General features: G+C 42.3%; 1 protein-coding gene across 1 annotated transcript; it reads right to left on the bottom strand.

Moving 5' to 3' along the window:
- Positions 1–2,409: 2,409 nt before the first annotated feature.
- Positions 2,410–23,343, bottom strand: KDM4A (lysine (K)-specific demethylase 4A; the record flags this gene model as incomplete). The annotated part of the gene is made up of 20 exons (XM_010132018.1): positions 2,410–3,211; positions 3,650–3,742; positions 4,347–4,466; positions 4,940–5,110; positions 5,804–5,992; positions 6,958–7,066; positions 7,962–8,017; positions 8,762–8,838; positions 9,077–9,281; positions 11,540–11,718; positions 12,319–12,439; positions 14,145–14,506; positions 15,751–15,941; positions 16,630–16,880; positions 17,780–17,917; positions 18,965–19,068; positions 19,569–19,618; positions 21,095–21,288; positions 22,142–22,256; positions 23,321–23,343. Coding segments are annotated over 20 exons (2,889 nt in total), but the record flags the coding sequence as incomplete, so codon positions are not given.
- Positions 23,344–23,351: the final 8 nt, after the last annotated feature.

Genomic DNA, 23,351 nt, shown 5'->3' with positions numbered 1-23,351 from the left:
ATCCTGAATTAAGGAAAAGCCACTATTTTTTTATATTAAAAATGTTTTTTATGGGTCCAACCTGAACCAGTCACAGATGGAAGCTTCATGAAAAGTGAAGTGAGGAGGTCTACTGCCTGCAGCATCACGTGCAATGGACCTAACAAAGGGCCATCAGAGCTCCTGTGGGGCATATTGAGCGTGATTTCCTACCGTGCACATTCAAGAAGCACCTGCCTAGCTGATACTCTGTCAGCACCTTGCCCTCACTGGAATGATACTGTAACAGGGATAAATTCACTTCCAAAATCAAACCACTGGAGGAAATCATTATCAGTCAAGATCCAAGTACAGGTAACGGAAAGCATATGTACCTTTGAGACAGCTGCTCTGTAAAGAGCTTTTATTGCTACCTGTTATACTTCAAGCCATAAAAGCAATTGTTTTTGCAAAGTCAAATAATATAGAACCCTGAAACATCAGGTTCACCAATTTTAAGCTCACGGAAAGAAGCCAAAACGCAGTTCAATCACTGCAGCAGGTAACATATGCTCACATTTGAATGATGCTGTACAATAACTGACAGGACAACTGGGAAGGCCCTTTGTCTCAAGAGTGCAGGATGGCAGCGGTTTCCAACACAGTGCAGCCAACTGACAAGAGCAGAGCTGGAGCCCGCAGAGAACGCAGCCTAACAAAGCTCCTCTTCCAAAACAAATACTAGGCACAGGAACTCTTGAAAGTCACTCAATACTGGGTGGCAAAACCTGCTGCAGTTGAACAACAGCACTCCAAGCAAATCCAGCTGTTTGTACTAAATCATCATTTTAGAACGAAACTGTTGAGCTGGTGAAGGTGTTTGCAGCACACCTAAAAGGTGCATTTATGTTATATGGCAGTTTGGGAAAAAAGCCTGAACACAGGCACCTTTTCTCTGGAGAGAGAATGGTAGATGCTATGAAGAGTATGTTTTTCAGTAATATACAGGTAGCGTTCAGCCTACAAGAAGTTAATACCAAATCTCAAGATAAGCTGACAGAACCGAGGCAAGTTTGTTAAAGCCCTGCCAGCTCTTCTCCACATCTGCTCAGACCACATCACTTCAGAGAGGCTTACGTACGAGCTAAGACATCGAAGTGCAATTTCATTCCTACTGCCTAGACCAAAGTAACTGCAGCTACTAGACTCTGGTCTTAAAAGATCCTAGTTTTATCAAGCAAACCATTCATGAGAAAATGATGGAGTTTTTGTTGTGGAAAAAAGATAAAAACCCACAAAGAAAAGCCACTATCTCCTTTCAGAATCTGTTGAAGCCTTCCAATACCAATGAACGAGATATCCCACCACAAAAATGGGATACAATACCTCTATGCAAAACAGTGGTTGTGCAAAGCTTTGCTACTCATACCAGCCTCCTGACCCTATAAAAATGTAGGGATAAGTAAGATTTTCTTTATAAAAGTTGTATTTTATTTCTTTTCTGATCAAGAGTTGTATCACTAGACAATACTACATTTTATTGCTAATCACAAATCGATGCACCGGGATTTCAGAAGAGTTTGGTTTATAGCGTTCCTATGTAACAAAAGGAAGAAAGTTACAAATCCAGACTTTGCAGACACATTGCCATGTCCCTATAGAAGCAGGGATGCATTAGGTCTGTTTCACTAGAAAATTCTCCTCTTGACCCGTTTCTGGAGAACATGTCACCGTAACTTTCTCAAGCAGGAAAAGTCACCCCATCATTCCATGCAAAATGAAGGTGGCCAATCTGCTCCACAGCCTAAAATCCCTTTCCTACAGAATGGGAAAGGAACATGCACTTACACAGCTCCTATGTGAAGTGTTAATGCCGAAATTAGCAGGTGCAAGTTGGTGCATCTTCTGGGTACACCTACTACCCAGCTTAACTCAGTTTCCTACTGCCGGGAGGTAGTTTCCTACTTCCTACTCTCTCCAACACAACTGAGATGTGCCCTACTAACACTATAAAAATGCTGCGGTAACCTTTGCCAGACAGCAACACGGCAGCACCCCTGCTTTAGAAGAGCACTGCACAGCGTGTCAGCATTACACACAGTTCAGTGCACGCTTTCTCTCTCTCAGACCCAATATTAGCTGTTGTAAGCAAAAGCCTGTGGCCACACGACAGACAGTGCAGCCACAGAGGAGGTACTGCGCTGCTTCACATACTGCTGCTCTGTCATCCCCAACACTGTAATGCTTGGATTTCAAGAAGGGAGAGTTAGGACTCTGTCCCTTTGGTCATTATTGCCTTAGAGGGAGTGGAGAAAAACTCAGAAGAAACTCTTTGGGAGCTGAATGTCTATTGGGAACTGAATGCCTATTCTTGTTAGAAGGCTGCACTGCACAGGGCTCCAGATTTCATTGATTCTGAGGCACATACTATTACAGTTAAACTTATGATTAAGTCAAAACAAGTATCGGAACAAAAATATTAAATGGAGGATTAAATAATTTGTCCTATAGGATTCAATTTCACATTTCACCTGTTCATACAAGCACCTCCCGTCTACTTGGATCTGCCCTCAGAAAGGAGGTGCTGAGAAACAAGAGACTGAAGCTGCTTGCGACAAAAAGATGGATATAAATATAAAAAGAGGTTCAATTTCAAGCACCAGTAATACTGCCTGCTCAAGCCCAGGTGTGGTCACCAGGGACACTCCCAAAATCAGGAACGTTATGCAATTAAAACAATAGACCGCACACTATTCTGCAGCTGCCAAGATTCCCGGCTACAACTCCCAAGAGAGTTTGCCACCTGTCGAAATTGTCTCTAATAAAAAAAGCAAGACTGCTCGACGAGATGAAAGCAACACCCCCAAGCTGGCTTGTTCAGTAAGGACCCAACTTCAGACCAGGAGTCTGCAGGCTTCAGCTTCAGCAAATGGGATCTGTTTCACTATCCAACAGCTGCCTTTCAGCTACTGCAGAGCATCAGCTTTTTAGCTTCCTTAAAAAACAAAACAAAAAAACCCTGGATTTGAAGCATCCAAATATGGCCTGTTGTACTGGAGCGTTTAAATCCTTGGGGGAGGTGGGCATCTTCTTCCTCTGCCACAGGCAGCGCTTACTCCATGATGGCCCGGTACAATGCAGGTTCAATGTAATCCTCACGGTAGCGTGAATTGATCACTCTCTGTCTTTTCCTCTCTTGTCTGACCTCCTTCTCTGCGAAGATCTCTGTGAAGCGCATATCTGAAGCTATTGACTAAGAGGAAAAAAAAAACCCCAAACAGAATTAGTCACTAGAACACAGATCAAATCCTTGCCTCCATATCCTCTACTACATGTAAGAAAGAACCACGTCAGGACACTTGGGAACATTCTGCTTCCTTCAAAAACCGACCAAACACAGGAAGAAAAATATTTAAGATAGGTTCTGCATTAGGATGTGTGTGATCATGCTGTTAAGCAAGACACCCTAGCATGCTGTCCATGACCTTATGCTAAACACTGTCTCTGCAGAACGAGGATTAAAGTGTTTCCAGAGCGAGACAGAACTTTGCTTTTGTAGCTTGCCAACTTCACAGCGATTGATGGGAGCATCAGATTGTAATCTTTTACCGCCATACACTCAGCTTGCTGTTCAAGGACAGATCAAGTTAAATGAGCTTCTTCAGTAGAAGTTTAAACCTTTTTTACCTACCAGCCTTGACTTCACTCTTTTAGGAAGCTCCTCTTCAAGAGTATACACATCATCCCTTTTCACCATCAGTTGTGACCCATCTTCAAATTCCACCTAGAAGAAAAACAGAGGTTGGAACCCTCCCACAGCTACTCAGAAGTTGCCTTCTCCTCCCCACAGTGGCCTCTCATGAAATAATCTTCCACCACTTGAATTTTACAAGATACCTATGCAGGTATGCACATGGCCACAAACTTTAACCAAAACCTCCCCAATCCCATGACAATAAAAAAGTAGCCCAGGTATTCCTGTAACACCTGACAAGACAGTCTGGCTGGTCACTTTAATACGGCCTGAATATTCATCCCTTTGGAAGTGTGCAAGGCTTAAGGCACTCTCACTAAACAGAGAAAAGCAACCCCAAACTTATTTCACATCGTTTAAGCTACAGGAACAGATCTGCTGAAGAGCAGACCAGCACTCTTTCAGAAGCTGACGCTATCAAGGAAGTAGCCAGACATAAGCAGAGCTGCCAAGTATCCACTTTGCTCTTCACTCCAGCAACTGTCACCAGCATCTGGCATTGCTGACACCACCAAGTAACTCCCCCAGAAGTGTTTAAGCATGACTCCCCTATAGCTCTGCTAGCTTTAAGAACAGCCCTGTTAATATGACCAGCTTGTTATGAATGATGCATTTGCAGACAGCAATACTGTACCTGGTACATCTGGATGGCATGTGATGCGACAAACTTGGCTCCATAAACTTGACCATCTGTCCATCTCACCTGCACAACTTCCCCTTCAGCAGGGGGACCTAACTGAAGACAGTCTCGACTCTACAGCATTAAGGAAGAAGCGGGGAGAGACAATGAGAAGGATAAGCAGCTTCCTTATGTGAAGGTTCAGCAATCCATCTGTCACACTGCACACCACCCCAACAATTACTCCATTTTAGAGATGGGGAGCTAGGCTGAGAGACATCCATGTCATCTGTATTTCAATCTCAGCATGGGTCAAACTTCAAAATACTTCATGCAGAAATGGTACGCAAGTATCAGCAAGTTTTCCTTCAGACCTACCACTAAACAGCCAAAGATGAGCCGCACTCCCTGTTACACCTGTTCCTATGTGCCCCCAGTTCAGTCAGTCTCATGTGGCACCCTAAGGCCATCTTGCAGCACCCCTCAGCCACCACACGGCCTAGGACTGGAACAATTACCAAACCCGTGGTGTGTCTGCTCTGCAGCAGCAAGAATTTACTCGTATCACGTGCCCTCTATCGGGACCAGACTTCCACAGCATAACATACCACAATATCTTCAGGATACAGGTTATCACTGAAGGAACCATCATCGAAGTTGACCTCGTAGAAAGTCTCCTTTGCAAGGCTGACAACCTCACACTGATAGAAGCGACCATTCTTGTGCTTGCTGATGACTATCTGTCCAGGTGACAGATCCTGGAGTGCAGCCTTAGCTCGCTGAGAAGAGAAAAATAACTTTTTACGCAATGACTCAACAAAGAATGTGTTGAAGACCATGGCTCTAGTGCTGGCAGACAAAGAAGCAAAACATTTTAGCTGAGGTGAGTAATTCTACTCAAGACACCAGCAGCAGCACTTTTAGAAAAGTTCTACCTCTGGAATTTCAAATGCTTATAGCCTAATCCATTAGATGCTGCTGTCCTTAATTTCCTTAATAATTAAGCTCTCAATCTTCAGAGCAACGCAAGGCCTTCACCGTAAATATTCTCTAATAGATTGTTGTGGTTTTGATGGCTAAAAGGGCTACATAGGAACTTTATAACTAATCAGTCACTTAAACATGAAGTTCCATGACTACCCGTGCAGCCTGCTGGAGTCCCAGCACTAACTCCTGCATATTAAGCATCACAGCATAAACCCCACTATTATTCCTCATTACAAGAGCCACAGTAGGGATGTAATGCTCTCAGTCCTTCCAGCTGCAAAGCAAAATACAATAAGGGACCTGACTAAGACCACTCAGAGCAGCAGCAAGGTTGCGATCAGAATCCAAGACCAGCACCGTTAGATTACACTGAACATTGTGAGAGGGCCAAGCCTTCAATGAATTTTTAAAAGAATCGCCAATCTAAAACTTTTCAGTCTCTCCGAGACACTGCAGTTCAAATTCTGGGAATCACACCTACTCACCTCTGCCTGAGATGGAATCCTATGCCTGAAGCAGGTAATGAAGACAACGAATGGCCAGTCATCAGGCTGCATCATAACTCCTGCTGCTTGGGCACAGCTGACATGAAAGGATGTGGGACACCGACCATGTGAGCACTGTACACAGCAACCTGCAACTCTCTTCCTTCGTTTCTTGCAGAAGATGCATTTCTGTGGACAGGAGACAGAGGCTGTTCGTGGGCACCAGCTTTTACACCTCATAAATGGTTAGCTGGCCTAAGAGACTGACGCTGTGCCATTTACTCTCATGAGAGCACCACTACTTTCAGTTTATCAAGAAGCAGAAGGCTACCAGTTCTGGTTTATGACAAGGTGATAATTCATAAATTTAAAGTAATACCCCCAGATGAAAAATGTACATTAAATATCTACCAGCTCAACACCCACAAAACATGTGACCCAAGGATGCTAGCAACAGGAGATCTTGGATTAAATCAGCCTACTATGCTGCTCCAAGGTAGTAGGGAGGCCTTTCAGCACTTGGCTATTAAGTTACACGAAGATAAGCAACAAGATTAGGCAGAGACCACAGTTAAAATTCTATCACTGCTACCTTTGACTTAACTACACTTGGGTCAGACTTGATTGGTTGTTGTAAGAAAACAATGTTATCTGTAATGCATTAGCACATGCAAAGCAGTTAAAATCATTTTCCACCCAACACTAAGCTCAGTCTTAGAAGAGTTAAGTACAGCTGCTTTCTGGCTGAAGACATTCACCCTGCACAAATGCCTTGCATATCCTGAAGCATCTCAGTGCTCAGCAGCAGTCAATAGTCAAGTAGGGATTAGAAAAGTAACAAACAAAACAAGTGGCACCATTACACCACTCTATAACTGTAATTTGACACACACTGAAAAATGTGTCCCCCCCCCTCCCCCTTGCAGCTCCTTATCTGAATAAACACATACTTGAACAGGCAAAGGTTAAAAATCCCCCGCAAAACCGGCAACAGGGACAACTGCCATTTCCCATATAAAGAACAGAGCAGATGAAATTGTTCAGTCTGGAGAGGAGATGACTCGGGTTTGAAGGGATAAACGAAGTCTCCCAGACTCGGAACAGACTGGAGAAAGACTCTGAAACCCTATCAGTGAAACATAGGTGATCCTTACCAGCCGGAAACGTTGCAGGGGGATTTTGCCAACATCTACAGGACTCCGCTCTGCAATGTTCACAAATTTTGCCTCCAGTACAGCTACAGCACACATCACATGAACCCACCTGTCAGGGCAGAACAGGGGTAAAATAAATTAATATGCATTAGGCCAACAGAGGATGCTTTGCAGTTTAAGTAAATAGTCCTGTTGAAGTTTGCCATATAAACCACGATAAACAGCCTTGGAGAACTAGCAATATTATCTTTCCTCCTACTGCTTGTAACAGGGCACATGCAAGGAAAAACCCAAGACTTTTTCATACTACCAGTCTACTACTAAAAGGCTTAACAGGAGAGCAGTTTAGTGTGGCTTGTGTTGGTTGCATACCTGCATTATAAAAGCCTTCCTGATTATGTTTATTTCTTCACAAAACTGACCCATAGCAACTCCTCAGTCACTGCAGAATTGCTTTTGAGTTCGTGACGGAGAGGTTGAAGCTCCTTATGACTCCCACAAAATTTTTGGAAGCCAAGTTTCAGTTACCTCATGGTGCTACAAGTCTGTCTCACTGCTATTTTGCATTAAATAGCTTCAGATGATCCACCACAGCAACAGACACAGGATGGGTGGTTGTATGCAGTATACTTGCTGCAGAGGCACCCTGAATTTCAATATATTGTGCTACCTATAGCTATGGTTGTCCTCTGTCTCCACTGTCACCATACATTACCTGGAGAAATCAAAATCCTCATCATGAACATTATACCTCTGCACTACCAAATGCAAAGCAATTAACAGCTGCTGTCAACAGAATGAGAGTGAGGCAGTACCTGAAAAGATGATGATTGCTGCATGTGAACACAACGAACACACTTATAGCCTTCCCCAGCACCACCAAGTGTGAAAGGCAGCATTGGTCACTTTGTTACACCAAATGCACACATTGGCTTTATTGGTTTACCCTCAGCTCCTGAGGAATTGAGCTTCTTCCTTACCACCAAAAAGTCTGGAACACTCACTTGTCATCATTGGCTCTCTGCAGTGCTCCTCCTCGTAATGAACACAAACAGCAGTCCTGGCACAAGGATGAAAGCGTTAGCTGAAAGAGGGAAGTCCTGAGCGGCATACTTGTTTCAGAACTTCCTCCTCAAAACACGTCCCAAGGAAGAAAACCGTGCCACTGTCAGAAGAGAGCTAACTACCTTGTACAGATCAGCCCCTCCGTTCTCAAAGGTGATGCCTTTCAGGGAACAGATACAACTCCAAGTCTGTTGAAGGAGAGCAGACCCATCCCTGAAGACTTGATCAACTTATTTGTTAGAGGTTCCTTTTACAACTGCAATACCCTATATCCTTTGAGGAAGTGTAACAGGATCTGGAACAAACTTGGCAAATCCAAACCAAGAGGTTGATCCTTTCTGCAGATTTAGAGTCTATATAAGGTTCTCAGGGAATCCCATTCTTCTTGCCTTGTTCACACACCTCCCTCAGAAGTTTTTTTCTGTTTTAGAAACAGTAGCTACCACAAATCGAGACAGATAATGGAGCTATTCACACATTCGTGCAGAATATCTTCTCTATGACTCAAGTGAGCTCAGCAGCTTTGCACTAGTTAAAAAGAATTATATCGCTATGGCTTAAAAAGCACCAAAATACAAGAGACCAGTTCCTAATAAACATTCTCTAAAATCACCTTCTTTTCACAGGTGAGAATGAAAAAAAAAACCCAAACAAACCCCAACACTATGGAAATGAACTTTGTAGACAAGTTCCCAGATGTACCAGACTTCACCTGTGAGAATCTTATGGGAAACCTTACCTCTTCTAAGGCATTTTCTGTACACCTGGAGCACATCCAGTCTTCAGTGGCCTTGTCAGGGGATACACCATAACAACCTAGAACAGACGCATCTCACTTAAGAGCTTACCTGAACTCAGACCCATTCCCCTAGGGCCCAAAAGTAAAGCAGGAATTAAAAGCTCCACACTTCAGTGGCCAGCACTCAAGTACATACTATGCAGATAAGGGCTAACTTGGTCTACTTGTACATTAAATAGACCGGTAGAGGCTTGCTATGATGTACGGACTTTCTGTGGAGAACACTAGATTAGGGTTAAGTCTAGATGCACTCACTTGCATGAACACAGACATGGCAGTTCTTGCAGGTGATGAGTACACTGGTTCCATCTTCCTCCAAGTAGGGGGTTGAAAGATTGAGGTCAGTGCTGCAGCCAGTTGTAGTAAAGCACATTTCAGGAATCAGGGGTTTAGTTCGGATCTTCCCATCCACAGCAGACGGAATTACTCCAGAGTTTTGACTGTTGCCTCCACACTCTGCCTATAAGGGATGGAGAGAGAATTTAAGTATTCATAAATAAAACTGTCTCACATAATTTTTTACTCACCCATTATTCCATACACAAACCAGGTTTAAAGAACGAATGATGGTGCTGAAAGATTAGTTAGTAGGTTAGGTGAAAATATAGTTAGTTTATAAAATCCTCAGCTACTGCAGCTTCATAATGAAATTATTTTCTACCCAAATGGCTAAATGCAAGGTCTGAAATCCATCCTTCTACTGAGCAACAAGATATACATCAAAATCCATCTCTTCTGACAAAAGAGATGGAATCACCAAGCACATCTCATGCTCTATGGGCAACGCCTCTGCTGCATTCCCTCACCTCCTAATTAATACAGTGTTGCTATCCAACACTGTACATTTATCTTACCTCAATGTAGGTGGATTATGATCACACAAATAGATACCTACTGCAATCCCCATTATTTTTCCCTAGTGTACTTCTGAAAAAATCTAATGGGCTTTGAAACTAATTTGTTCCTGGGAAATAAGCAGACTCAAAATGCAGTTTCCCAGTTAAGGCTCAGGAGACTTTCAGGCTAATCTTTTGTAATTTTTCATCCAAACCAAAGTTTACAGACATATGCTTCCATTCAAGTTACCCCTCTTAACAGCTGAATAGAAATGAATCTTTCTCATTGAGGAAATGTTTCAAACCAGTTTTTGTACCTCATAGCACAAAGGTAGCTTGCCTAATCTGTTAAAATATGATTAGCAGAAATTGCAGTAACGGAATGAAGCCACACTGTCCCTCCTACAGTGCATCAGATGGTAGGAAAAAAAAAAGTCCCAATAAGAATCACAGTTGGAAGAAAACCGGCATGTTTTCAACAAGTCGTTTATTCAGATTCTGTAGAACTTACTGATTTAAACTGAACTTTCCATGACAAGCAAAAGACTAAATGACTAAGGGAAATAATAAAGTTGAAGAAAATACAACTGGTTTATCCCCCAAGCAACTAGATACGTTTCTTCTTCACAAAGGAAAAGTGAGTACTTGTTTGGCATTTTGTGCCAATTTTTTATTTGAATGGGTAACCGAAGTGAGTTCCCAGACTTGCTACAGACTTTCTGAAGTTGGAACGAAGACCCTAACCACAGCTCAAGCCTTGGAAGTTTCTGACTCACTGCCTGATGTAGACAGACATTTGAAAACCTGCAACTACAGTTCTCTGCTTAATGGCATTTTTAACTCAAAAAAAGAAGCCAACAGAACTTAACTGTCCTCAAATTGTTAACTTTATATACTGTCAGCACTAGTGAAATCTCCGTGTTCTATGCAGCTTCTATGTAGAATTTCCAGCCCCAACAAAAACCAACTCTCAGGCAGAAATAGCAAGATCAAACAGAAACTATCATCTATGGTTTTCACGGAAATTAGGAACTATATGCAATTTAAACTCTCAACAAAGGTCTTAATTATTACCAGAACATGTTTCTAGTGCCACCATAATCATTCAACGATCTCTAAATCAGGCACTCTTAACGAATGCTATGGCACAAACCATCTCTAAGTTGCAGATCGAACATGCAGTCAGGCAACTACTCAAGCTATCTTAAAATTACGTAGCTTAAGCACAGCAAAACACTCAGTGTGGAAGCCTGCCTAAGCACTTAATCAACATGACAAAGGGGTTCTGCAACCCATCCCAAACTAAGCATTGCTACAGCCACACTTTGTTAAAGCACATTTTCACATGCCACAGCTGCCGACAATAGGATATACTCCAAAAAAAGACACCTTTCCGTCTACGCCATCCACCACATTGTCCTAAATCCTTTTAAGTAAAATCCCTTAAGTAAAAGGTTTTTTTCCTGCCAGCTCCTCAAAGACCGTGTGTTACAAGTGGACTTAAAAGTGTTTTTCAAGTGTAGAAATTAATGTCAGTCTGGAAAAGAGAAATGGGATGTTATAGCTGGCTCCAGCAACATTAAAGCTCTATTCTGGGGTAAAAGCAAAAGCCACAGAACACAAAAGCTGCTGCTGAACAGCCGAGCAAACCCCTGGGAACCCACATGAAGCCCAGCTGTGGTAAGGTTCACCCAGTTGTGCTCTCCTGGAAGACTGCAACACCTGATACCGCTTTTCTTAACTGGCAATATGCAAATGACATTTTTAAATTTGACATTTAAATAAATGACATTTTTAAAAATGACATTTTTAAAACTATGCATTACAATGGCAACGTATTCTGTTATCTGTATTGTAACACTAACAGACGTGCTCTACATACCTGGTATGTCTGGAAGAGCATACAAACAGCACAGTAAGGAGACTGCTGGGCCATGGTCCGATTGTATTCCTTTTCAGCCTCAAAATTTGGTGGCCGATTCTGCCACAGCTGGCTAAGTGGCTTGGCCCATGCTTCTGCCTCCTCAGACTCTTCTTCAGGAGTTAGCTGCTCTGATGCCTCTGCCATAAGAGATCGTTAACTCAGTGGTTATGGGTCCTTTCATAGATACCCTACTTGCAAATGAAACTAAATATCACAAGAACGGAAATGAAAGAAAGACTGCCAGAAATCAAACTGACAGAGGGTGATGGGAGCCAGTAACTCAGTCTCCTTTCCAAGAGGCTGCTACTAATCAAGCAACTGTGCAGACGCAAGATAGACTTACTGGGTGAGAACAGCACCCCCTCCAAATTACATCAAGAATAAGACTGTCAGCCAAAGAATCTGCTGTTGAGAGTTTTTTTAAAATCATGAATATTTACATCAAATACTGGAATGCTCTAAGGCAGACACAATTATGCAACGGTCCCTGGTGGTGGTTTAATTTTCCTTTCAGAGTTGTGACTTTCCAAAGAATGGAACAGGAAAGAAAGGAAACATCATTCAGGAGAAAAGTTTAAAAATACAAGCACAAAAAAAAATGAAGTACCTTGTCTACTATGAACAGGTGTCACTTGCTGACTCGTGTTTATCACCAGTTATTTAATGGAATATCCCACTCTGTCCACAGAAGCTGAGACTCTCTCTACAGTTTCCCAAAGATCACAAGGCTTACTTACCATCATCACTAATGCAATCTTTAACCAAGAGTGGGTGATGGCGTGGGAGCTTGCTCAATGGCTGGCGACGACCCTTAGACTTCTTACTCTCCTTCACTGACCTTATGTACTCCTTTGCTACCTGGACAAGGAGAAAAAATTCAGCGGGCAACCAGCATGTACCCATTTCACATTATTTTTACAGGCATTTATTTTGAACGTAAAGAAACCTTCACAAAATGCACACCTGCTTCCATGACTTCACTTCTAACAAACTAACTTCAGCTCTAAACTAGCTGTTTTTGAAAGAACTGCCTACAGCACTTTTGACAGGGAAAACCACACAGCGCTGTACTGTTGAGCCATCAGAACAGAGACTTTCCAGCACAGCTTCTTATGCAAGTCCATTTAAATAAGAATCATATAAAAGAAACAAAGAAAGACAAGTTAAATGTTTCAACTTAGAAGAGCCATGATAAAAAGTCTCGCACATTCTGCAGAAATCCTCAGTTCGTGTATCAACTTAAAAATTCCATCTAGAACTAACAGGCTTATTTTAAATGAAGGAAACTTTGACCCCTTCTGCTTATTACTCACACTGATGTCTTTCCAGACAGACTGGAAGAAGGAGACTATGACAATAGCTATTTCCTCTTCCCTTATCCTTATGTAAAAACAAGTGACACACTGACAAAATTACTACTAACCTGAGACCAAGACAATAAAGGCAATTATCTTAACAGCCCAGGAAGTCTCTCAGTAGATGAGAACCTCCCCCACTTTTTTTTAACTCGTTGTTCCTTTAAGAGCAAAAGGAAAACTTAGATTAAATGTATCTTCTATCTTTTTAAATCTCTTCTTTTCATAAAAGCAGCCAGAGGAAAGCACAACAATCATTATCTCTGACCTCCTACACAGAGTTGGATACAAGACTTCTGAGAAACATTTATTTAAATGGAAATGAGCATTCCCAGTTACCATCTAATGGAAATTTGTTTCGAAATACACCATACTGGGGAAAGCAATCTATACCCATTCAAAATTTCACCTTCTCCCTGTATGGAGTATGCAATAGAGACATCACTATCAGCAACAGAGTAAGGATGAGAACTCTCAGTTTCAGCTTAATTATCAACAGGTAATTAAGATTTGCCCATTTGCTGTTCGTTTCTGTAATTCTTGAATTTCAAGGACATTATCACTATCTGCCTCCCACTCTCTAAACACAGATTTAAAGAGGGAAACAAAATAATTTGAAAAGACACCACCAGTTAAGATTTTAACTATTACATCCTTCTCTTGGGTTGTCTAATAAAACATTCATTGGCAATACTTAAACACTCATATTTACATTATCCCAACCAGTAATTTCTGTTCCAACATTTTTTTTAGAAGGCACACACAGATGTAGACATATATGTGATATTATATATTAAAACCCCCTCAAATATATGAATGTGTTTGTAATAAAGGCCATATTGAACTAGATTCCTTTTAGGAGCAAACAGATGTCTATGACTATAGAAGGACCTGAATCAGCCTGTAGATTACCATGTCAAAACACCAGGCTACCCTTTCCCTTAAAGCACTTACATAATTTAGAGAAATTCTCAAAACAAGGGACCTCCTTGTGTTCTGGAAGAAGTAAGAGTATAAGACTTTCATCTTAATTCTTGTTTGTTTAGCAAAACCCACGGGTATTAAAAACCACAATAACAACTAAGCAACCTGCTATGCAAACACCAATGGAATGCAAATGTCATCTGCACAGATCGGAAGTTCCGTCACAGCAAATCCATGACCACATAATGCAGCCCTTAAGCTTTTGGTACTCTTCCCATTCATACCTCTGCCAGTTCTTGCTCATTCACGCTGGCAGTGGCACTGGCTTTCTTTCCTGAGGACTGTTCGTTGTCAGATCCGCTGGCATCCCCTTTAGCATAGCTATGAACTGTGAGCACCCCAGCTGGCCCAGGAAGAGTTCGTTTTGCCAACAGATCAGTTGATTCAGAGTCTGAAGAACCAGAATACGCAGGTGAGCTGGACTGAACACTGGACGTTGTACTCTGCTTTGAAGCTGGCAACACTGAAGTGGAATTTGAAGCATGTGACATGGAGAGATCCAATGCAGCTGCTTCTTGTTCTTCCTCTTCTTCCTCCTCCAGCTTCACCGTTTTCAGTTCTTCAAATTTGGCTGAGTCCACTTGACCTAGAAGAAGGGGTATACTTACTTTTTCTAGGGCAGCAGAGATAACATTTGTGCAACCATCTGCACAAAGCCAAACAGGAAAGCAAACTACTGCACTCAAAAAAGCAATGTTTAGTCATGTAAAGAATAGATCATTACCTCAAACACCAAGAAAATCATGGAGGGCTTAGAGAAAAAATGAGAGAAAATAAAAGCATCTGCTCATTGCCTCTTCTGGTACAAGAACTACGGTATATCAAACAAATCCATCAGTGAGTTCAGAATAAACAGAGATGATCCTTTATACAGTGCAGCTAAACAGCCTAACTCCTGGCCACATGATGCTGTGGGAAAGAGGTTACAAGAGTTCATGGGAGACTAATAGAAGAACAATAAAACCCCACAAACCAATGGAAGATTATTAAATACAGGCTGCAAAGGGCTGAGAAACAATACTAGAGGGAGGCATCACATATGCTTGCCCTGTTCTTACACTGTTCCACAGGCCCCTTGCTCCTCCCTTAAAAGCAAGGATAACTGACCCATTAATTTCCTCCAGCCTACTCTTTACAAATAAAATGTCTATACAGCATACCAGAGCCACGCTACCAGGGACTCTGCGTATGTTTTCCTAAGCTGTATTTCTATAAGCAGGGATACAGAGGACCTTAGACGACTGAGGCATCCAATGCATTTCTGTATGCAGGCAGGCAAAACATAAAAGAGCAAGAATCAAAGCTGGAAGCACCGATTTCTTAAGCAAGTCCCATGCGATACTTCCTGTTCCCTTTATTTCAGCTGAAAGGCAACATCCCCGTAACCCACCTGGTCAGTCAGCCACTGGAGCAGCTACAGGATGGCTGCCTACACCTTTGCTCTCCCCCACACTGTTTTTTTATGTAATTCTCACCGGGGAGTTACCCACAGACAGGCCACAAAAGCTAACAATTCAAGCTGTGGTTATTCCATTTACTCAAACCAGTGGCAGAAATATCAGACAAATTTAACTCAAGGGCACAATCTAAAATTGTTCTAGGTTCACTATTTGGTCTTGAAAAATCAAATAGCAGTATCTCAAGTCTCACGACAGCAAATTTCTAAAGCACTTGCTCTGACAAACTAGTGTCTGCTTTTTCGGACATGACAACATCCTACCGACTAGCTTCTTACGAAATCAAGTGCCCCAGATTCAGCTCTAGCAGCTTCTCTCCCTGAAGAATACTATCCTGTCCCCTCGGTACCAGGCAAAAGCTTGACGCAGTTACCTGGAAGCTTGAGCCTTTGTTCACCTTGCTCCACAAGTTCACTTGCGGGTCTCTCACAAGGCTCTGCCGTGTCTGCTTCGTACTGTGCAGAGCTCAGCTCCTCCTTGCAGAAGGCCTCGCTCTCGCTCACCTCCTGAGGCACTTCCAGGCAGACCCTGTGCCTTTTTGTTCCTATGCGATGCTTGGGGATGCTGCAGAAGACAAACCCATATGTCAGGTTACCAAACACGAAAGCGTGTTGAATTTCTGCCTGGATGCACAAAACAGAGTCTGGTTTGGATCAGTGTTTTATGAGACAGCATCTGGCAAACCAAATAGTTTCCAAATTATTCTGAAGTGTTTTCTTTGCCTTTACAGAAGCAGAGTCTGTAATCCTTAGAGATGACTCCTCAGCATCTGTTAATCATGTATTAGGCAACAATGTTCTAGCAAGGCAATCTTTACCTTAAACAAACAAACAAAAAATATCAAACTAACCCCAAATCAACCAAACAAATCTACCCCACCACCAAAGACAGCTTTAGGAATAGCAGCTGACACTGGCTGAAAAAGATTTCACTTAAAAATGTAAGATGACCCTTTTTCTTCTGGCCTCTCAGTGTACGGTGCATACTTCCAAGCCAGGCTGTGGAATACTGTCCGAAGATGAAGAACGACCGTCGACCGACGGCTGGCACATTTCCTGTCTACCACAGATCACCGTGAGTGTGGACTCAGTAAGAAGAAAATTAAGAGCAAATTAACAGCAACCCCTGTTCCTAAGAAAACAGATGTTTGCCAGCTCAGACTGCTGTTCTACCAGAACATCAAACATTCAGTTGCAGCTGGGTCCAACCTCTAACAATCACTCAAAAAGTGGAGGACTACATAAAGCACTACCTTTTTATCTCATCTCCGTCCACCTCTTCTTTACACATCTCTCCTGTTTCCATTTCCTCAGCACACTGTTTCCCGTTCTTGACTCTTTGCATGAGTTCCCCTTTAAGGAACTCTGCCGCCTCTGGTGTTGGAAGAGCATGGTCAATGACAGTCACGTCCTTTCCGGCTTTCCAAAGCTTGTAACGATCTGGCTGGTACTTCCTCACGAACACATCCATGGAGATCTTCACCATGTCCTTTCGACATGAGCACTGAAGTCACAGAAAATAATCAAGTAAGTCCACATACTCAACAATTCTACCCTGCATTCCTGTATCACTTTGCTTTCAGGGACTTAACTGAAGAAAAAAATCTCCCAGTTACAGATAATTGAGCCTCAGAACTCTCAAGTCTCTTTCCCAGGAAATCAAAGGGGCATATATTAAGCTAGTAAAAGCTGGGCAGAAAAGCCAGCAAAAATGACAAAACAGAAAACCAGATGTTATCACAATAACTAAGAAAGGAAGCTGACCAGCCTAGTTACAGAGTTGCTAGTAGAAGCTGACTGTTTTAAAATCGGCTCATACAAAAACAGCCAGCAAGACCAGAGACTATAATGAGGAAGTCAGAGCCATACAAACTCTGGGCCTACCCAGATCAGTAAAGGTTCTCCTCATCTGGACATGGTTACAACAACAGCTTCAAAAGCATTCACTTCCATTTAACTTCTGAAAACAGAACCCAAGTTTTCAAGGCCACTCTACAGGGATATAACACTATCCAGCCTCAAGCTTCAGCCAGATACTTATTTTGGTAGGTTGCCAAAGTCATACTTTCAGGTTAAACGGTCAATAAATAGTGGTTAAAACGTCAGACAAAACACTGATGAGACCTGACCACCAAGTACACCCTTGGAAAGATAACCAGTGTCCCTTGCTTTTCTTTAAAGCCTCCCTTGACCTTACACAAAGCTAAGAATATGTTATATGCTATCCATAGTTGAAACAAGGACGAGAAACAGGAGGCTGACTGGACGTGTTACTGCATCAGAAAGCAATCATCGCATCTAAACAGACACCGAATTCACTCCCTTAGAACAAACACTGGGGGCTTAATGAGCAGCAGAGCATTAGGTTATTCGTACGCAGTAGGATGGCAACAGACCGCTTACCAGCACAGACTGCTTCCCATACTCGATCCACCGGAGAGTAGCAAAATTGGTAGATTCAGCACAGTTAAACCCATGATTAAAGCCAGCGTGATAGCTATAAGGGAAGGTTATCATGAACTCTCCAGCCTCCTGTGTCACCTAGAAGACAATTGAGACACCGTACTGTTATTCACAACTTGGTAGGTCTGAGCAGAAGTAGCTCCCACACCCCTTGTGCCTGTATCTGAAACGCCCTCCTCAGATGGTGGTTGGAGTCACTTGCTGCACAGGATAGACTTAATACCTTCTCTATTCTGCTACTTACATTAAGCATCTGTTTACTGGAAAGCAACACGGAACAGTTTTTTACTAAAACACAACACAACCGGTCAAAATAACACAGAAGTGGTTACACATATGAATTACTCTGTGACATGATCTCTGAAGGTCATAAATGTACTTTTCTTTATCAGCCTCACGTTTGGCTGAACATCTAAGGCCAAATAAAATTTCTATCCACACAACATGGAAATGTACTACTGTTTCCTTTTACTGTTCATATTAAAGTACAACTCCTAGTCAGCCTTTCAATGCTGCTTTCCACCATTTCAACCTGTCTAACAAAGGTTCGTGACAACAAAAACCTTCAGCTGCCCACACACGTGTGACTACTGAATTAAGAACTCAAAGACTAGATCTTCAAAGTGTGTGTGGGGGGAGAGGGACTGGCAGGTCATCACCTGATAAAGTAATGAAATCTATAGTTATTAATGTAACAACAACAAAAAAAATTATTAGGGAACAAGCCTTATTCTCTACCGAGGAAGCACATCACAACAAACAAAATTAGCAGGGACAAGTCTAAATCAAAAAAAGAACAACCTCTCTTCACCAGATACATAGCTAAGCAATGAAGTTACTCTAAAACAGGATGTTGTGTATAGTTCTAAGTTTAAAAATTAAAAAAAACCCCAAACAAACAAAAAATAATCAGAGAAGATGGAGTCCTTGGCAAATTCTTCTAACTCAAACTGTTTCAGGCACCTACTGCTGGATAAACGGAGGTACACTGGGAAAGGATTGCCTTATACCATCCCTGTTCCTGTTCTCCTCTCTAAGCATCTGCTATTGGCTGCTGTTAGCGATGAGACAGGGCTGCATGAACTTCTTGGCTGAGCGGGTATAACCGTGATTACTTTTAAACACCTTGTCAAATGGGATGCCGTATTTCTTCAGAATTGATGGAGAGATGAGGGTCATCTTGTGACGGAGAAACGCTTCACAGCTTTGGGCACTTCCTGGAAAGAAACCTGTTTAAAATAAAGGCAAGGAGAGATGTTATCATTTTGCTGTGAACTAAATTGATTTTTTCAGTATTTTTTAGGTAAAGTTACTGTCTAAACAGTGTCTTTCCCCAGGCCACCTTATTTGAATCATGCTAGCTTGCATTCTGAAGGATGACAACTCCTGGAGATTCATCTTCAACAGATGCCAGTTTGAAAGAGCTTAAGAAAGACCACACATGGCTATAACCTTCCATTTCTAATAATCAATAGTTAAGGATTTTCTCATTAAAGGTTAGACAGATCACAGATGCATTATTTGTAATGTGACATTTCTGTGGGTGTATACTATAAGCAAACACTCAGAAAGAATATATTCTGTATTCAGAAAGGCAAACTATCAGTTCAGTCATGCCAGCCTGTGCTCTTATAAATATTACAGGCACGTCGTACTCTAGAAGGGCTGAAACCCCTTGCAGCTGCCCATCCCACCTTCCACAAAAGGCAGGACATAATTGTCCAATTACCTTTTGCAAGTCTCTCCAGGCGCTTCCCATGCTCTGGGGGGATAGAGTACCTGCAGGCATAAGAACAAGTCTGTTAAGTTCAAGGGATGTGACAAAATCTCAAAATTTGACCAGAAATCATAAACAGGGATTAAGGTGTAAACAACTCCAAAACCTCCAGTTTTTAACTCCAAAATCCTCCATCTCTGTGTTGTCTCTTTCAAAGTTTGATGATATAAAGCTAAAAACCTTAATCAAGTACTTTCACGTCTCTATCGCAAGAAAAATCAGGAGCCCAAAGCTGACCATTTCCTCCACTGCTTTTGCTTAAGCAGTCAAGTACAAAGTTTGCTGTATTTAATTAGCAGAAGCAGATCTGCGCAGCAAAACATGACTTGTGAGAAGAACGGTTAGAGCACGTCCTGACCCGTCCCAGCCCACAGCCGCGCAATTGCTAGTGTACTCCGTGCAAGGAAGAACACAGAGCAAGGGAGAACATGGCATCATCTTTCAGCTGCTCAGACTCTGAGGGACCAAGTTGGATGCAATGCCACATCCTTAACATGTGCACAACTTGCAGCACGCTCTTTAGGGCTACATCTCTCTCTCTGCACGCACCTTTCTATGGGTGCCACAAAACACCTAGTTGGTTCGATTATAGTAATCAAAACCACCTACTTAGCTTGCTTGTGCTCTGGGATAGAGTGCTATATCCTTGATGGAGTTCCTGGTTAAATAATTCAGGTATAAGCAAGTTAACTTCTTCCACGCGTTACTGTGAAAGAAGCAATGGCCAAAAGGTTCATCTGCGTGAACTATTCTGTTTCGTGTTCCCAGGCTATTGCCACTGCATGGGGTTGTTCACTGGTCACGTGGTGTGCTAGCTATTATTTTTTACTTCAAAGTTGTATTAAAAGGCAGCCAAAAATACTAGTTTCCAATAAAACTGCCATGGAAACAATTGTTGAAGTTGCTTAAGAAATTTACTTGTGAACAGAAGGGAATGATTCACTCTTAAAATGCAACCCATGCTACAGAAAAATTCAGGAACCGCCCCCAAAAATCATCAGGAAAGCTCAGGAACTGGACGAACCACCCAGCAAGATCCACTAGCCTGCATTTAGATCTATGATAAACAGCTACATTTCCAAGTCTGTTAAAATTTGGCTGTTCTCCTAGCGCCTGCGTGACAGCAGGCGTATCACCTCCGCATGGTCGCCGAGAGCCTCAGGAGATCATAAGCAAGTTTTCCATGTTCTGGCTCTATCGCAACAGAGAGTGTCCACCCTGTTTTATAATTCTGACGAATTCTTTACATCAAGACAACAAATGGACTTTCTAGAAGGTAATCAAACTATTCTACTGAGGACACACACTGCTCTGCAACTCCTTACAGGTTTCTAGTGTTCTTGTCATCAGATACAATGGCAGTGCAAGATCAGAGAGATGGCAACTCCTTTAATCAACTCTCGTAACTTCTCCACTTTGACTCCAATATTTTATGGAATTGTTTTTCCACATCTAGAAGGTTCCCTACAAAATCTTACCATGACTTGGGTTCCCCAAAATGCAAATAATTGATACTGTAGAGATCCATGTCCTCGGTATGCCAAGCAAAGGAAGTCTTCCACATGCCAAAATACAGGTAAGGAGTATTCACTCCCTCTATGGTTATGCCACTTTCATTCTCCACGATATCCAAGATTGTGTTCAGCCTGCCAATATTCCACGCATCTACATGCTGCAAAAACACAGGCCTCGTGTTAAACAAGCATTATGAAGAACACAACCACACAACGAAGACAACAGTTGCAAAAGCTATCAGACACTCATGAAACACTACATCAAGACAAATCATTTACTGGCATGGCTCAAATCATTAGCTAGTTCACCTAAAATGAAAGTTTTGCACTGTGTTAGCTTACATACAGATTGCTTACCAGTCATGTTTACAGAGAGAAAAAAAAAGTTATCAGCCAGCATAAGGATTAGGAAGGAGAAATAATCATGAAGCAACAGACTTTACAGAGCAGAGAACAATAGTGCAAGCTTGAGCCGATGTCTGAATCCTCCTTAACAGAAACACTTTTCATTCCAAACATCTTTTACAAGAGTAAATCACCATAATTTAGGAACCTAGCACGTAGAACGCATACCCTTTCCTCATGTTTACCATCCTAACACACAGCGGCTGCACAGCTGTCCCACAAACACACTTGCACTGGTGGACACCAAAGCAGAGCGTGTTCACTGATCAACACGCACAGCTCTCACACGCCTTTCAGGACAAAGCGGTATAAAAGCAACACTCGTGCAAGAGCGGGTTTTGCTTTCTTGAGCTAAACTATACTACACTGAAGCACTAACAGAGGTCCCTCAGATCCTCACCCCTATCAGCCTTCTTTAGCTGCCCAAGTCAAGTGGAGAGTGTGTCTTAAACATGTGGTTTACTGTGTTCCTGCCTGCTCCAGAACCTGCAACTCTGCTAAGACTATCATTAACTCAGAAAGTTAAGAGTAAAAAGCTACATTAGTATTTACGGAATGTAATATACAGGGATAACTGTTACTTGAAAACCAAAACGGTTTTCTTACCTTGTCATAAAGAGTGCCATTAACATCAGCACCGTAGATAGGCGCATTGAACGTCAGATTCTTCCAGTATTTTCGTTCAAGGTCTTCAAAGTCCGTGTAGCGGGGCGTGCAGTACCTGAAAAAACAACAAAGATACTAAACACTTTGCAGTTACACAACTGCTGAGTCTATACCAGCATTTTCCACCACCGAAAGTATCAAAAGCTACAATAAAAATACCTAATATAGCCAGTCCCAACTCCCAGACCAGCAACGGGAGTAGCCACAGCTCTGTTCCTGTGAGACTCGGGAACAAGGAACAAAGTACCAGGAAGAAAAGGACTTTCCCCATTTCTCAGTTTACTTTCATTTTTGCTTTGCTTTTCTTGGCTAAGAACAACTTCACTTTCTAGTTGTTGCTACTTAGCAAGGAAGGATGTAGTCAAAACCAGAAATTATACAAAAAACAGCTTGGGAAAAATCAAAATAAACCCGAAGTTTCCTGCCACTGTAAAAGTAACAAATATTTACAGACTCACCTGCTCTTAAACTGGTCAAGAATGCTCTGTTTACCAGCAAAGTATCTGCTCTTGATGTCCATTCCCTGCTAACTACACACTGTCCTCTTTGTGCAGCACTGGGGGATCAAATTTACTGTATTTAATGCATGTGTGTGTGTGTGTATATATATATATTCCAGATGATTTTATATAGTATAGAAGAGTAATAATTTTCATTAAACTATCCTATTAGAGAAACAGAATCATAAGGTATCTATCTGATGCGTACTGCTCTTGCAAGATAAAATAAGCTTCAGCAGACTGACTGCAGCTGCTAATTCCTAAATATTTCTAAATAGTTGTTTCAAAGACTGTTTTGCTTAAACTCCTTTAAAAGCAATCTTTTCTCTTGTCTCCGTTTTCACGTCAAGAACATTCCTTTCTCTAATACTCAGTAAACATTTCGATGGCCTGGCTCCTGGGAACCAACAGACAGGAGTCCACAGCAGAAACAAGCAGTTCCGCCGGCATTACGCATCCTCTCGCCAGAGGACACAGGCGACAAAGGTCCCCATCCGCGCAGCACATCTCATCGCGCTCACGCCTCGGACTGGCACCAGTCCGCAGCGAGGACCCGGCCCCGGGGAACCCGGGCAGCGGGAACTCCCGCAGCGCCCATCCCAGAGGGCCGCGGACGTACTTGTCGCTGTTGGCGATCCTCCTGAACTCGC

Source organism: Buceros rhinoceros, unplaced genomic scaffold (assembly GCF_000710305.1).
Source record: "Buceros rhinoceros silvestris isolate BGI_N320 unplaced genomic scaffold, ASM71030v1 scaffold13442, whole genome shotgun sequence".
Lineage (NCBI taxonomy): Eukaryota > Metazoa > Chordata > Aves > Bucerotiformes > Bucerotidae > Buceros > Buceros rhinoceros.
This window is presented reverse-complemented; position numbering and strand designations above follow the sequence as displayed.